The sequence below is a fragment of the Podarcis filfolensis genome (assembly GCF_964270895.1).
Source record: "Podarcis filfolensis genome assembly, chromosome: 16".
NCBI lineage: Eukaryota > Metazoa > Chordata > Lepidosauria > Squamata > Lacertidae > Podarcis > Podarcis filfolensis.
In genome coordinates, this window is record NC_139620.1 from 37648870 (window position 1) to 37664108 (window position 15239).

The following is a 15239-nucleotide window of genomic DNA, read 5'->3' on the forward strand; positions in this document are numbered from 1 at the left end:
CAGGACCTCCCGTAGGGACACCCACTCCTCGGCGGAAACTGTCACGCCGAGAGTCCAGAAGACGCGTTTCCGTTAAGGAGCTTTTATGCTGGAAGAAGTTCCGTAAACGCCCACTGTCCGATTCAACGAGCGATTGATGGAGCCATGCTTAAGGAGCTCCATCACAGACAGAGGTTTGGGAACTTAGCCAAACTCTGAGGGATCAGGATTTTACGCACAAGCAGCTCACCATCCCATCACAGTACGCTACAACAGCAGCAAGAGTACTGTTAGCAAAGTATTGGAAGACACAAGAACTACCCACACTGGAAGAATGGCAGACCAAGGTAATAGACTACATGGGACTGGCGGAGATGACCGGCAGAATCCGAGACCAAGGGAAAGAGACGGTGGAAGAAGATTGGAAGAAATTTAAAATCTATCTTAAGAACTGTTGTAAAATTAATGAATGCTAAAATGTTTTGGGTAATGTAAAATAGAATTGCAGCGATTAACAATTGGATATGAGAAATAAGATCTAAAGAAAGTGTTATATTGAAATTAGGGGATGCTGAAAAGATTGATAACAGGGATGCAGAAAGGGGAGGTATGGGGAAGTCGCTGAAAGAAGGTTCAAGAAAAGAAAGGTTAAGAAAGTATACGTGTTTATATGTTTGTATGTCTATGTATTGTGTTGTATTGTTTTGTATTATGTGTGGAAAAACCAATAAAAAATTTATTTAAAAAAAAAAAAGATCAACCCATGTGAAGGGCCTTGTAAGTATGGATGAATGAATGTTTGAGTGTTTGAACCTCTTGCTACCAATGTATTAATGTATACTTGACTATATGAAATAAATGTTACATGAAAGGTGTGTAAACCCAGATCTGGTCTCCGACGTGTGTTATTGAAAGTCCTATAACATATGGGATATCACTTGTCTCTCCGGATTTCAAAAGAACCAAGTTACCACGGTTTGGTGACATAAATGGCGCTGTGAGCAGGATTCCAAGAATGAGTGATATATACGTATTGAAGGATGACTAAATAGAGGATTAATAGACCAGACTAAGTTAGGTGTATTAATTTCAATGGGTCTCCTTTGCATATTACTAAATTTTGATACTTTGTTTTGCAAAAACAAGTTTGCAACTGCTGTTTATATTATCCAATATGGTTTATATTGCATAGTAGCAGGTATAATACAAAATCTATGATATTCATGTGTCACAGCATCTGTGTCTGTCAGGTTAAAAAAGAGTGATTGTGAAAGTGAGGATCAAGCTTTGCTGCAAAGGGAAACAGACGTTAATGGTGTGAAAGGAATCACAAAGGGAGGTTGAGGATGGAGTTGGGAGAAAGCGGTGAGAGCCATGGGATCAGATGATGAGAAAGAAGAACAGGCAGAAGACAGAAAGCCCAAGAAGCGGAATAAAGCAACAAAGAAGAAGATGACCAGATGACAATGTAAAGAGAAGAAAATAGATGTTTAACATTCCTACCTGACAAAAGTCACATGGAAACATGTTCTGAGCATGACACTGTATGCTTGGTGCACTTGTAGCATACATGAGCTCACCAAGGGTACGCTATGAAAGATAGAGTTTTTTACTTACAAGAGTTCATCTATAAGCTTTGTGTTTGGGTGCTCATGGAAATCTATTTCTTCAAATACAAAGCCAAAATAGGTAACGATTCCTCCAATGATTAGGTCCCCTCTCTGATAATTCTGGTATGGAAGCTGGAACGGCTCCATCATGGTGCATCTAGCAGAGTGTTCCTTGCTCTCAGCTGGAGGCAACTGTAGCCACAGGAAGAGAAGAATCTGCAGCAGAAATGTTATGACCATCTTGGAGCCAACAGGGATGCCAAAAGTCAGATTTCTATCTTATCTACCATAAACTGCATTACAAGAACATTCATTTAATGACTCTGGATTATTTTGATAAAGGGAAAATGCCAGTGATCTGATCCATGAAAACCTGCATGTTCGAAATTTCCCATCAGGGCTCTGAATGACACAGGATTTATTTTATATACACTTCCGCACTCTGATATTGATTGTGTTCATGGCCTGATAAAATGTACATGGGGTTTGGCAAGATGGGTGATGAAACCCAGCAATTTGAGATAATTACTAAGTTATCTCCTTAGAGCATTGAGCTCTGTGACTTACAGTAAGTTCAAAATAATAATGCATATTTGTTATTGAGTAGTGCTCTTATAATTGCGAGTGCCCCAGGCAAGCAAGCAGTCCAGCTGCAAACTGGTGCCCTGAAGGGAGCTTCCTAGTTTTCCCAACACTCTTCCTCAATCACACCTGCACCATTTTCCCCAACTGTACATGTGTTACCAATGGAGACATGATTTTCAGGGATGTTTCCTTGTACAAGAGTTAAGGGAAGGGAGAAAATAGTTAAAATAACACCGGCTCCAGTTGCAGGTGCAATACAGAGACTTACATTTCCTTACAGAAATGGTTAGTGTATGCAGACATCTGTTTTTCTAAACACTTCAGAAATCCCACATTGCATGGGCTAACAACTGAGACTGACCAGTTACTGTATATTAACAAATATAGATCAATGCCTATGGAAGTGGGGAATTTCCTTTTGTCATCTTAGAGTTGGAAAGCAATGTGAGGGACTCATGAAGGTGACAATGGAGGCTTAAATGCAGTGGTACAACTTGAAACATACAATACATGTGGTTGTGGCATGTGGGAAGGGAAAGGGCAGTAAGGTCATGAAATCGACAGAGTGACTGACAGAGACAAACTGAAGTTCCAATATTTCCTATTTATTGGGGGGGGGGATAATATATAAGATCCTTCTTGAGTTTTCACTGTTACCCCACAGTATGAGGTTCAATATGAGCATTCTTGGGGCAGTACAATTGTTGCATGGTGAACACTCTTGGATTTGCAGACAATAAAGTGTCCCTGTTGATGGAAGCACCTAAGGGAAAGGCTATGTGTGGAGACTAAAGCTTGGCAGGGTGTTATAAGTTCTCCTGAGGTCTTCACAGTGTTGTTCCTAAGCAAGCAACCTGGGTTCCAATGAACCTTCCCAGTTCAATGAAAAATGGAAAGCTGGTTCAAAGAGGAATTGTGGGTTTTGAGTTCCATTGGTATTTGACCCTTCCCACTACTGGCTTATAAAAACTCGTAAGGAGAAGGCAGCCAGCTGGCTCAAGATCACACTGTGATTGGTGATTTTAACCCTGATCTCCTAGGTCTACCTAATATCCCTCCACTTAATTCCACTTCTTTTAAAGAAGACATAGAAGTGAATAAGCTGGAGGAAGGCCATAGGGAGAACTCAGAATACATAGAACATAGCACTCAACTGTTCTCTTGTGAGCAGGGCATCCCAGATTCAAAGAAGTCAGCCTGCTCTCTGATTGGATCCAGGAATGTCCTGGGATCTGTGTGTCCTCCTTTGGGCAGCCACTATTGAGGAGCACAACTTTCTACTCTTCTCAGTGTCTAAATAAGTTTAGCAATGAAAGAAGGCAGTTGTGGTGGCTGCTGGGAGAAGCCAGCCTCTCCTCCAATCAGAGCGTTCAGAGGAAGCTGAAAAACATTGATGTGCCAGGTTGGCAGAGCGAGGAAGCGAAGACAGCCCTTCTCTTCGCTTTGCTTCACCTTTCCCAGCCCCAGTGGATAACTGTGGCTTACTGGCACCACTGGGGTGTGCAGAGCGCATGGCCCCTGGGAACTGTGAGCTCAGCAGGAAGGTGGCGGCAGCACATGGAAAGGAGTGGGCCATGAGTGGCTGCTGGCACAGGGGGAGCAGGAGGCAAAGGGGCGCTGGGTGCTCTCTGCCCCTCTGGCAGTGGTGGAGGCTGTTCAATGGCAGCTTTTTCCCTCCCTCCCCACTGGGCTAGCACCAAGGAAGCTACGGCCTTCCCAGTGCTGGAGCCCAGTGGAGGAGAGGTGGTCACTGCCCCTACTCCTCCTTCTCTCTGCTACTTCCACCTCATGCTCAGGCCTGAGCTGGGAGTGGAGCTGCAGCCTGGTGGTGAAAGGCAGCCCTGAGGAAGCCGTGGCCCCTGGAGCCCAGTAGAGGATAGGGGCAGTGCTGCTGCCGCTGCCAATACTGCCGCCACTTCCACCCCCGGCATTTTGACTTGTGCCCATGTCCTGGATCCAAAGTGGAAAGTATGCATAGAGGCCCCGGTAGCTTAAGGAGCTACTGGGTGAGGTCCCATAGTCTGGAATGAATAGAAGGGAGCCCAGTAGGGATGGGAGCTTCTAAATGAGAAATGTTGAAGGCCCAAAGGCAGACAATTCCAACAAGAAAGAAAAGTGGGAGGCATCTAAGGAAACCGATGTGGCTGCATAAGGAGCTTACAGATGAGCTGAGAGTCAGGAAGGACATGTGTAAGAAATGGAAGAAAGGGGAAATCACAAAGGAGGAAAATACAACAGTTTAGGATGAAGATCCAGGCTGGTTAAAGCTCAGAATAAACAAGAGAGGTTAAAAGTAATTCTAAATAAGGTTTATTTGGCTATGTTCAAAGCAAGAGGAAGAACAAGCAAGTGGTAGGTGACAGAGGGAAGGCAGAACTACACAACACCTACTTTGCCTCTGTCTTCACCCAAAAGGAAAGCAGTGCCCAACCTGGAGATAATAAATGATGTAAGAAGGGAGATGTAGTCCAAGATAGGAAAAGAGGAGGTAAGGGAACAGCTAGCTATTTTAAATAAATTCAGATCTCCAGGGCCTGATGAGCTGCATCCAAGGTTACTAAAGGAGCTTGCAGGTGTAATTTCAGAGCCTTTGTCTAGGATCTTTGAGAATTCTTGGAGAATAGGTGAGGTCTCTGCAGACTGAAGGTAGGCAAATGTTGTTCCTATCTTCAAAAAGAGGGAACAAGAAGACCTGGGTAACTACCGAATGGTGAGCTTGACATCAAAACCAGGAAGGCTCCTAGAACACACAATGAAACAGTCAGTCTGTGAGCACTTAAAAAGGATGCTGTGATTACCAGGACCCAGCATGGGTTTCTCAAAAATAAGCACGTCAGATGAATCTCATTTCTTAGTTTTTTTGACGGAGTTACATGCTTGGTGCGTCAGGGGAATGCTGTGGACATAGTGTATCTTGATTTCAGAAAGGCTTTTGACAAAGCCCCCCACGATATTTTTGCGAGGAAGGTGGTAAACTGTGGGTTGAATGAGGGAACTGTTAAATGGATTTGTAGCTGGTTGTCTGACTGAACCCAAAGAGAACTCATTCATGGTGGCTTGTCATTCTGAGAAAAAGTGTCAAGTGGGGGCTGCAGGCTGCAACATCTTTATAAACAACTTGGATGAAGCAATTGAGGCTCATCCAATTTGCAGATGACAGCAAACTGAGAGGGATAGTTATAATAATAATAATAATAATTTATTTATACCCCACCCATCTGGCTGGGTTTCTCCAGCCACTCTGGGCGGCTTCCAACAAAACACTAAAATACAATAACCTATTAAACATTAAAAGCTTCCCTAAACAGGGCTGCCTTCAGATGTCTTCTAAAAGTTTGGTAGTTATTTTTCTCTTTGACATCTGGTGGGAGGGTGTTCCACAGGGCGGGTGCCATCACCGAGAAGGCCCTCTGCCTGGTTCCCTGTAACTTGGCTTCTCACAGCGAGGGAACTGCCAGAAGGCCCTCGGCATTGGACCTCAGTGTCTGGGCAGAACGATGGAGGTGGAGATGCTCCTTCAGGTATACAGGACCGAGGCTGTTTAGGGCTTTAAAGGTCAGCACCAACACTTTGAATTGTGCTCAGAAATGTACTGGGAGCCAGTGTAGGTCTTTCACAGAAGAAAAACTATTGTTCTCATCCACTCAATCCGCAAGAGCCTGTCTTTGCATGCAGGATAAGTCCCTAACTCATCAGTGGTTTGAGACCCATCAGCTACCCTCATCCAGTTTAGCTGGCCAGTCAAAGCCATTCCCAGAGTGTGGCTGCTGTCGCATACTCACAGCTTCTAGGAGCCACAGGCAAGCGCTGAGTGTAGGGTGGAGGGAAAGGTAGAACCAGAAGGAGCATGATATGTCCCCCCACCAGAGGTACTACCTCTCCCCTAACACCCCATATTTCTGACCTGAATAATAATAATAATAGCCTGCACATCTGACTAGGCTGACTCTGGGTCGCTTCCAACATATATAAAAACATAATAAAACATAAAACATTTAAAAGTTTTCCTATACAGGGCTGCCTTCAGATATTTTCTAAAGTTTAAACAGGGACACTAAGAGGCATTAAGTGAATTTTATTTTAACCACTCAATATACATGAACTAAATATGCATAAATACATAAAATGTGCCATTTCCAGAAAGCGACTGCAACTGACTAGATTTATGCAAGGCACCCTACTCTGAAGAGGCTGGACCAAGACTGGCCTGAACTGCTGCTCTTGTAAAAGGTGGAGACCAAGGGGTGCATTCAACTAAATTCTGAATTATTTAACCTAAGTTAGTCATGATCATTAAATTCAATGGATCTACTCTGAGTAGGATGAATATTGAAGACCACCCCAAGCCTCTTCTAATTTGACATATAGCCTTGCCCACCTCCATCACACATGGAGGAAAGTGCAAAAGTTTTTCCATTTCCATGGGAGAGGGAGTACAAATCTTCTATTTTTCCCTCTCTCCTGTGATTCTCTATAACTTTGAGCAGGATCAAAGAAGACATTTGCTATGGGGAGGGGGGACATGATTTCTTTAACAATGATGAGTGAGTCATAAACAACAGCTGCCATAAGTTATGTCTCCTGTAATTATCAAATTAATCATAATCACAGCTATATTTCCCCAACCCAGGAGAGTTCAAGTGGGCACATTCAAAATGTAAACTAAGGCTATGGAAATGCAAGGCTCTTTCATCTGGTTACTGATTCTTCAGTTCTGCCTTCTTCAACTCAGCTGCTGGAGTAAAAAGTTTTCCTGCAAGATGTTAGTGTTTGTGATCTTACTATTAATACTGCTGCCTCTAACTACATGCAATATTCCTTTGGTTCAGTGCCCCACCAGTGACCCTCTTCCCATTCTTCCCAAATATTATCAGTCAGGAGACCTCATGATAGCTGGCATCATGTCTCAGGTCTATACATTTGTAAACGAGATAACATTCAAAGAACGTCCCTCTGCTAAACTCTTTGATGACCAGATGTAAGGAATTGTGTTTATTTAACAATATAATGCATCCATATTAAATGAATTCATATTCTGCTGTTGGTGCAATCAGCTTTCCTTATAAGTAATTATTGTGCTTCTGTGTTTGATGTGCTTTTTTCTGGGGCGGGGAAGTGGGGACCTGAGAGCTCGAGCCCATTTCTGCTAAGAGTGTCTACCATAGTCTTAAATTAATGTTCATGAAGCAAGTCCAGTTTACCACATTTCCAACTTTAATAGTAGCAATAGCAGATGTATTTATTTTCTCTTGTGCATCATAGAATTTGTCCAACCGGATATAATTTGGGTGCAATTTGTAGGCGTGCTCACCTCCTCTAAGGAACAAGTTCTGTCATATTTCAGAATGATTGCTGCAGTGATTCTCCTGCCTAAGCGGACTTGAGGGGGACACAATAGGAATTGTGGGGACAGGGGTGGAGGCTGAAAACAGATTATGCACTCTCAGGAAAGAATGAAGTGGGGGAAATCTCAGCCTGCCAGAAATGGCCTTGGTATCCCAAAGGTTGTGGTGGGGTGGGCAGATCACTCCACTGACTTGCAAAGGGGAAGGGGAGTGATGGAAATAGTAACCTGGATCCCCAGGAAAAATGATGTGAATTAAATCTTACCCTTCCAATGAGGACCCATTATCAAGGGAAGAAGGGCTGGGCTTTTCTTCCTCTCCATCCAGTTTTTTGGGATGTTGCTTCCTTTCCCTGGGAGAGTGACCTCTCCATTAATTGGAGACCACACCCCTTAATGAAAGATCACACCCCCTCTTCAACTCAATCCCAGGCTGTTTCCCTTCTGAGCCTCATTTTTTTTTTAAGCAACAAAAAATTTGTTGTTTCAAGTTTCCAGGCACCTGAGTTCACTGAGGAACGGTCAGATCTAATTCAAGATGCCTTGTTAATAGTATGCAAATTCAAGGATGTGAACACCTGAGTCGCCTGTGCTGATTTATCAGCATTTGTAGTTGTAGTAGTAATCAAGCTTAGATTGTTCAAACAGAGATGCTCCTACTTGCAGGCCATAGGGCCCCGGGGGCAGTGGATCAAGTGAGTAACGCATAGAATTTCAAAACCCCAACTTAGCATCTTATTGGGTGTGCTATATCTATTGTAGATCACCCTGAATTTGGAGTGAAAGGTGGTGTGAAGTATAATTGAAGCCTATTCTATGCATTTGAAATATTGCATAGGACTTGAGCAAGATAAGAATCAGAAGAAGCTTCTCTGGATTGACATGATAGAAATATTTCTTAACAGATTCAAAAAATAATATGGGATTCAAGGCTAAATGTGTGTTCTCATCTGATGTATTTTTCCCTCATTAGAGAGATAAGTAGATATGTAGACAGTGTCCTTTTCTATAGAAGATGCATAATGGACCTCTCATTGCAGGCTCATGACACAACTCTACCAGCACATTGTGGCTTTCGTATTTGCTGTAAAGGAGATAAATGACAACCCACAGATCTTGCCCAATGTCACCCTGGGATTCCACATCTTGAACAGCCATTTCGTTGCAAGCTGGACCTTTCATGGCTCCATGGAGCTGCTGTCTGGATGGGGCAGACTCATCCCCAACTATAAGTGTGGTGTTGAGAACAGTCCAGTAGCCGTCATCGGGGGACCGAATTCTGACATCTGTCTCCACATGGCAACGGTCCTGAGTATCTACAAGATGCCACAGGTAAGAGAGCCATTGGAGAAGCCATTCACGTTTCTCCTGCACTGCATCCTTTCGTGCTGTAGGTTGAGGGATTCACAGAGATGTGTGCATTGAGTGTGGCCATTTAGGATGCTGTTCACACTTCTATTGGATTCTATCCCTTAAGGCCCCAGGTTGATATTACAAAGTGTGAATGACTCACAATGAACAAAACTCATCCCTGCACATAATACACCAGAATACGAGGAACAACCATTCTGTCTTGAATTCTGCATGACATGTTTGATTTCTCAGTGCAGGGAAGGCTAATTCCCCCCTCTCCAATATTTAAGCATTCCAGCACAGAATCCATGATTGAGGTTCAGATGCAGTCCAGTCATCAAAAATCATCATTGCTTTATTGGGCTCAATGGCCTTTACAAATGCATTTTAATTTTATTTTTTCCCAGTTTATGGTTCAAAGAGCTGTCCTATGGATTCTTCAACAGAAACTAGCTATATTTGCTCTTTATTCTGTGTTCACATGTCTGATACTGTTTGCTTATATGTTCTGATGGTGACATTCACATAGGAAATTTAAGGGAGAAGTGACCCTTGCAGTGCCTTTCCCTTTATTGAAAATATAGGGGCAGCAAAGACCTTAGACTCTATGTATGACTGAGCAAAAAATAAAATGTATGCAGTGGTACCTCTGGCTGTGAACTTAATTTGTTCCGGAGTTCTGTGTCTGAGCAGAAAAAAAAATTATAAATTGAGGTATTTCAAGAAATCTAGCCACTCCATATAGGGCCCCAATATTCAACTTTTATGTGTGTGTGTTTTGTTTTTTTTAAAAAATTAATTTTTCTCTATGCAGTCTCAACTGTGTTCATTCACCATAAGAGGGTATATAAAAACACCAAAGTGGATGGAATTTGCAAGCATAATTTTTATAATCATTTTCAGTTCATCTATGGCTCTTCTCCTATGCTGAGTAACCACATCCAAGAAGAGTTCTTTCACCGAATGTTCCCTGATGTGGCTCATCAGTATAATGGGATTCTCCAGCTACTGCTGCATTTCAGCTGGATGTGGATTGGGGTGGTGACTCTGAGTGATGACAACGGAGAGAGATTTGTACAAAACATCCTTCCCATGTTTGCCGGAAGAGGTATTTGCTGTGATTATACAGAAACATTTCCCAAACTAACCTTTTCAGGTGAGTCTATGGAAATAGTGGAGGACGGTTCTAAAATAATCCGTGTTATTATGGACAGCACCGCCAATGTTGTGGTTGTGATTGGTGAAATTCAGACCATGATGGCACTGAGAGTAATGCCCACCTTGGCAGAAACAATCAATATGCCTGTGGACATCAAGGCAAAAGTCTGGATTATGACTGCCCAGATGGATTTTACATCGTTTTCCTTTCAAAGAAATTGGGACATACGCTTTCTCCATGGTGCCATTTCGTTTGCAGTTCATTCAGCTAATCATCTAGGATTCCAGAAATTTCTTCAGAAGAGAAACCCTGTCACAGAAAGGGAGGATGGCTTCATCAGAACTTTCTGGGAAGAGGCATTTCTTTGTTCTTTTGAAAAGAAAGACAATGATCTCTGCACTGGGACAGAGAAGCTTGAGACTCTTCCTGGGTCTGTCTTTGAAAGGAGCATGACTGCCCACAGCTACAGCATCTACAATGCAGTCTTGGCACTGGCACATGCTTTACAACACATGCATTTCTCCAGATTCAAACACAGTGTAATGATGGATGAACTAAGAGGGAATAGCCTGGATCCACAGCCATGGCAGGTAATGTCCCTCTATTGCTAATATAGAATAGTTCGCCATCTTTCAGGGTGCAAAAATAGTTTCTTGACTGTTTAGAAAGCTCTTTTTCTTGTTGTTGTTTAATCGTTTAGTCGTGTCCGACTCTTCGTGACCCCCTGGACCAGAGCATGCCAGGCACTCCTGTCTTCCACTGCCTCCCACAGTTTGGTCAAACTCATGTTGGTAGCTTCGAGAACACTGTCCAACCATCTCGTCCTCTGTCGTCCCCTTCTCTTTGTGCCCTCCATCTTTCCCAACATCAGGGTCTTTTCCAGGGAGTCTTCTCTTCTCATGAGGTGGCCAAAGTATTGGAGCCTCAGCTTCAGGATCTGTCCTCCCAGTGAGCGCTCAGGGCTGATTTCCTCCAGAATGGATAGGTTGGATCTTCTGGCAGTCCATGGGACTCTCAAGAGTCTCCTCCAGCACCATATTTTATTCTTTTTCTTCTTACCCTCATCTTTCATCATAGAAATTTGATAGGACTGCTATATCTTTCATTTTAAAACACATGGGGCAAATCTGCAACATTAAAGCACTCTTGTTTCACTTTAAGAGCCATGGCTTCCACCAAGGAATCTTGCGAACGGTAGTTTCTTGATGGTCTCCTCACAACTCTCAACTCCTTTAAGCAACTTCTCTTTCCATAATTCTCTGGGGGAAACCATGACTGTAACAAGAGTTCTTTAAATGTATGTTGTGGGTGAGCAGTTAGAATTACTGTGAACAGAATCCGTGATCTCGACCTTGTGCAGAGTTGAAATGAATCTTCTCCACCTCTGCTGCCTTCTGGGATATCTTCCAGAGAATAAAAGGCTAAAAAGTAAGCCCTACACAGATCCAGAGTGGAGCCTCTTAGGCGGATGGATGTTATTTTCTATGCTTCCTTCTGGCAACCCCTGAAACCAAGCTGGTGCCAAACGTCCTGCTCTGCTTTCCTTTCGACCACATCAGCAAGACTGAGAAGGGAGTCTTGTCCTCTGGGCAGCCCAGGACTGTCCAGGCTTGCACCCCAGCGAGGTCACTTCAGTGCTGCTAACACAGCGGGTTGACCTCACCCCTGGAGCCACACTCCATTGTTCTCGAGACAAACAGATGCCAACAACTGGAGGGAAATAATATCATCCTGCTATACATCTGTCTCTTTCTAATACCCTCGTGGATTTCTTCTCTCTTCTCTTCACTAATTTAGCTCCACCACTTTCTGAGAGGCATCTCATTTAACAATAGTGCCGGGGAAGAGGTTTCATTTAGCCAGAAGGGGGATTTGGTAACTGAATTGGATATCATCAACTGGATCACATTCCCAAATGACTCCTTTTTCAGAGTTAAGGTTGGAATGATGAACCCCCAGGCTCCCCTAAGCAAGAGACTCTCCATTCATGATGATACCATCACGTGGCCCATCAGGTTCAACCAGGTAAGGTCCATTTCAGAGTGTCTCCAGACATTTCCTCAATGCTAATAAAAAGGGGGTCCACTATTCAAACTCTAAACAGCTATTCCAAGATGCAACTAGTTGTGATTTAACTCACCTCCTGAAGAAGACAGGGAACCAACATTCAACTGAAAACAGGACAGGCAGTGGGAAGTTTAAAATGGCAAAATGTGATATAGAAAGAAGTTGGATAGGTGGGCTTATTAATAACTGAATTTTAAAAAGAAAACAAAGTACAGAAGAACCTCATCACTGTTCTTTATTGTTACCCCAAACATTGCTGTAGCATAATATAACAATACCTTGTTTGGGCCTCTGAGATTCTCAGATAATGTTCAAAGAAGCCCACAGCTATAAAATAAACATAGTTAGGAAGTGATGAAGCAAATGGCATCACCCAAAGTAATTGTGAGAAGAAAGGAAGACACCCAGAACCAGGAAACACTGGCAACTTGGATGAAGAGCAGAAACACCCAAGAACCTAAGGATGAGGTGTGAGCCAAAGTTCTCAAAGGCCCCATAAAAGTGGGTTCAGGGTGTTTGCGGCCTGCTCAGTGTTCAGCAGGGGACATTCAGTATCAGACAGTGGGAGGGCATTTGCTGTGAAGCAAACAACAGAAGGACCAAGGGCAGCAGCTCCTTGGGATGTGAATGGTCATCCTGATCTGATTAGCACTTCAGACTTCCTGCCAGTGTGGGAAACAGGGGGGTAAATTTGGCCCCATCTGAGGAACAGGTATGGCATGTTTAAGTCAGAAATGACCATCTTCTTTCCTTTTTGGACAGGCACAACCCCTTTCTCTGTGTAATGAGAATTGCCAATTGGGCTACAGTCGGACCAAGAAGGAAGGGAAACTACCTTGCTGCTATGATTGCATCCCGTGCCCAGAAGGGAAGATTTCAGATCAGAAGGGTCGGAGATTTTTTATTTATTTTTGGGGTATACTAGTCATAAGAATTGTCAAGAATGATCCAGTACATGAAAATTAAAATAAGTAGAGAAGGAAGGAAAGAGAATGGTGTCCAATGATACCAGTAAGATGTACCTGTTTGGAGCATAGTCTCATATGCTCATGGAATGCAGAGGTAAGGATTTCAGCATAGCAGGAGATGATGGAAACAGGGAGAACTTATGATTGGTGATATCCAGGTGGTGAACTTCTCTTCTTCCAATTGTACTGGAGACCTGCATTGCTCTGGAATCCTAAGTAAATACAGCCCTCTTGTATATAGAAATAATTGGGCCAAATACCTATATATATTTTAACAGTACTGATCCAGCAGCCATCATTCAAGGCTTTCTGACCATTTGCCTTGATTTCTTCTGGGCGCAAAAGGCTTTACAAGTATAGTATAGTATTTTTTATTTTTATTTTTCAGACATGGATGACTGTTTTGAATGCTCTGAAGATCAGTATCCAAACAGTGACAAGGATGGATGCCTTCCGAAAGATAAAACTTTCTTGTCTTATGGAGAACCGTTGGGGATCAGTCTGGCCACTTTTGCTGTCTGCTTTTCTTCCATCACAGCTGCAGTGCTTGGAATATTCATGAAACACAAGGCGACTCCCTTAGTCAAAGCCAACAACAGGAACCTCACCTACGCTCTCCTCCTCTCCCTCCTCCTCTCTTTCCTTTGTGCTTTGCTCTTCATTGGCCAACCTAACAAGCTGACATGCATCCTACGGCAAACTGCTTTTGGCATGATCTTCTCAGTTGCCATTTCGTGCATATTGTCCAAAACCGCCATTGTGGTTCTGGCTTTCATGGCTACCAAGCCTGGCTCCAGCATGAGGAAGTGGCTGGGGAAACAATTGGCCAGCTCCATTGTTCTTTCCTGCTCCCTTATTCAAGCCACAATCTGTAGCATATGGCTGGCAACTTCTCCTCCTTTCCCAGACGTTGACATGCACTCAATGACTGAAGAAATAATACTAGAATGTAATGAAGGCTCCACTCTTATGTTTTATTTTGTCCTGGGATTCATGGGTTGGCTGGCCATTGTGAGCTTCACGGTGGCTTTCCTAGCTAGAAAGTTGCCTGACAGTTTCAATGAAGCCAAATTTATCACTTTCAGCATGTTGGTGTTTTGCAGTGTGTGGTTGTCCTTTGTTCCAACCTACTTGAGCACCAAGGGCAAATACATGGTGGCTGTGGAGATCTTCTCAATCTTGGCCTCCAGTTGTGGGTTACTGGGTTGCATCTTTACCCCCAAATGCTATGTTATTTTACTGAGGCCTAAGCTGAACAGCAGGGAGCAGTTAATTAGAATAAAGAATTAAGAACTGACAAGAGTGACTCACTGGTCCAGGCAATTCTTTGTCACTGGAAATTAGAGATACTTCTTTCCAGATCATTGTCAGTTGGATATGGATTAATTGAACACATGAAGTTAATATAAACTGAGTTCCATATTTAAGTTTGGTCCTGGTTCATCATATCTCAATCAACCATGATTTATCCATACACGTGGCACCTCGTTCGTTTCCACTACTCTCCATGGTCCTGACAGCAATGTAATCATTGTGAAACCAAAAGGAGAATTTTGTGAGGTTATTAACTGACATATAATTTCTCAACCCACCACCAATTATCTACGCACCCAATATTACATATCACAATATAAAATCCCCTTTGCCTGCTGATAATAGTTCTTCAATAGCTCTGTTAGATCTGCTTGAGTGGATTGAGAAGAGTGATAAGGGATGCAAACTCATCCATTGGATACAAACTTTTTGACCCTGCCTTAATATATTAAAATTTATTCAGAAATTTTGCAAATGTGCATGGGAACAGATATATTTAACTCATAATAAATATCTTGCCATCCCAATCAGGAGAATCTTGCTGAGACCTGAACAAAAAGCAATTTGTTTTCTTTTGTAGAGTCCCAGAAGAACTACAGTTTATGAGTGACCCATGAACTACACCAGAATTACCCAATTTACCATAATTGCATCTCTTAATTCTTCTAGTTCCGTGGTTCCCAACGTGGGGCACAGGGGGGCAATTTGAATTTTAAGGGGGGCAGTTTGAGAATGAATTATGAACAGTTAATGGTCTTTTAGGCTTCCTCCAAGCAAACAGGAATTCACTTTTTGAATAATAAATAAATAAATAAATTATTACGGTCCAGAGACCCAACAAATCTTTACAAATCAATACA

General features: G+C 42.9%; 1 protein-coding gene and 1 long non-coding RNA gene across 2 annotated transcripts in view; both read left to right on the forward strand.

Moving 5' to 3' along the window:
* The window catches only part of LOC310751424, a 226988-nt gene that overhangs the window by 184707 nt on the left and 27042 nt on the right, over positions 1 to 15239 (forward strand). The window lies entirely within an intron of this gene.
* LOC310750928 (vomeronasal type-2 receptor 26-like) lies at positions 7076 to 14806 on the forward strand (the record flags this gene model as incomplete). The annotated part of the gene is made up of 6 exons (XM_083589325.1): positions 7076 to 7152; positions 8559 to 8850; positions 9775 to 10620; positions 11828 to 12055; positions 12860 to 12986; positions 13454 to 14806. 6 exons carry the CDS (start codon positions 7076 to 7078, stop codon positions 14353 to 14355), a joined length of 2472 nt encoding a protein of 823 aa, XP_083445451.1. The 3' UTR covers positions 14356 to 14806.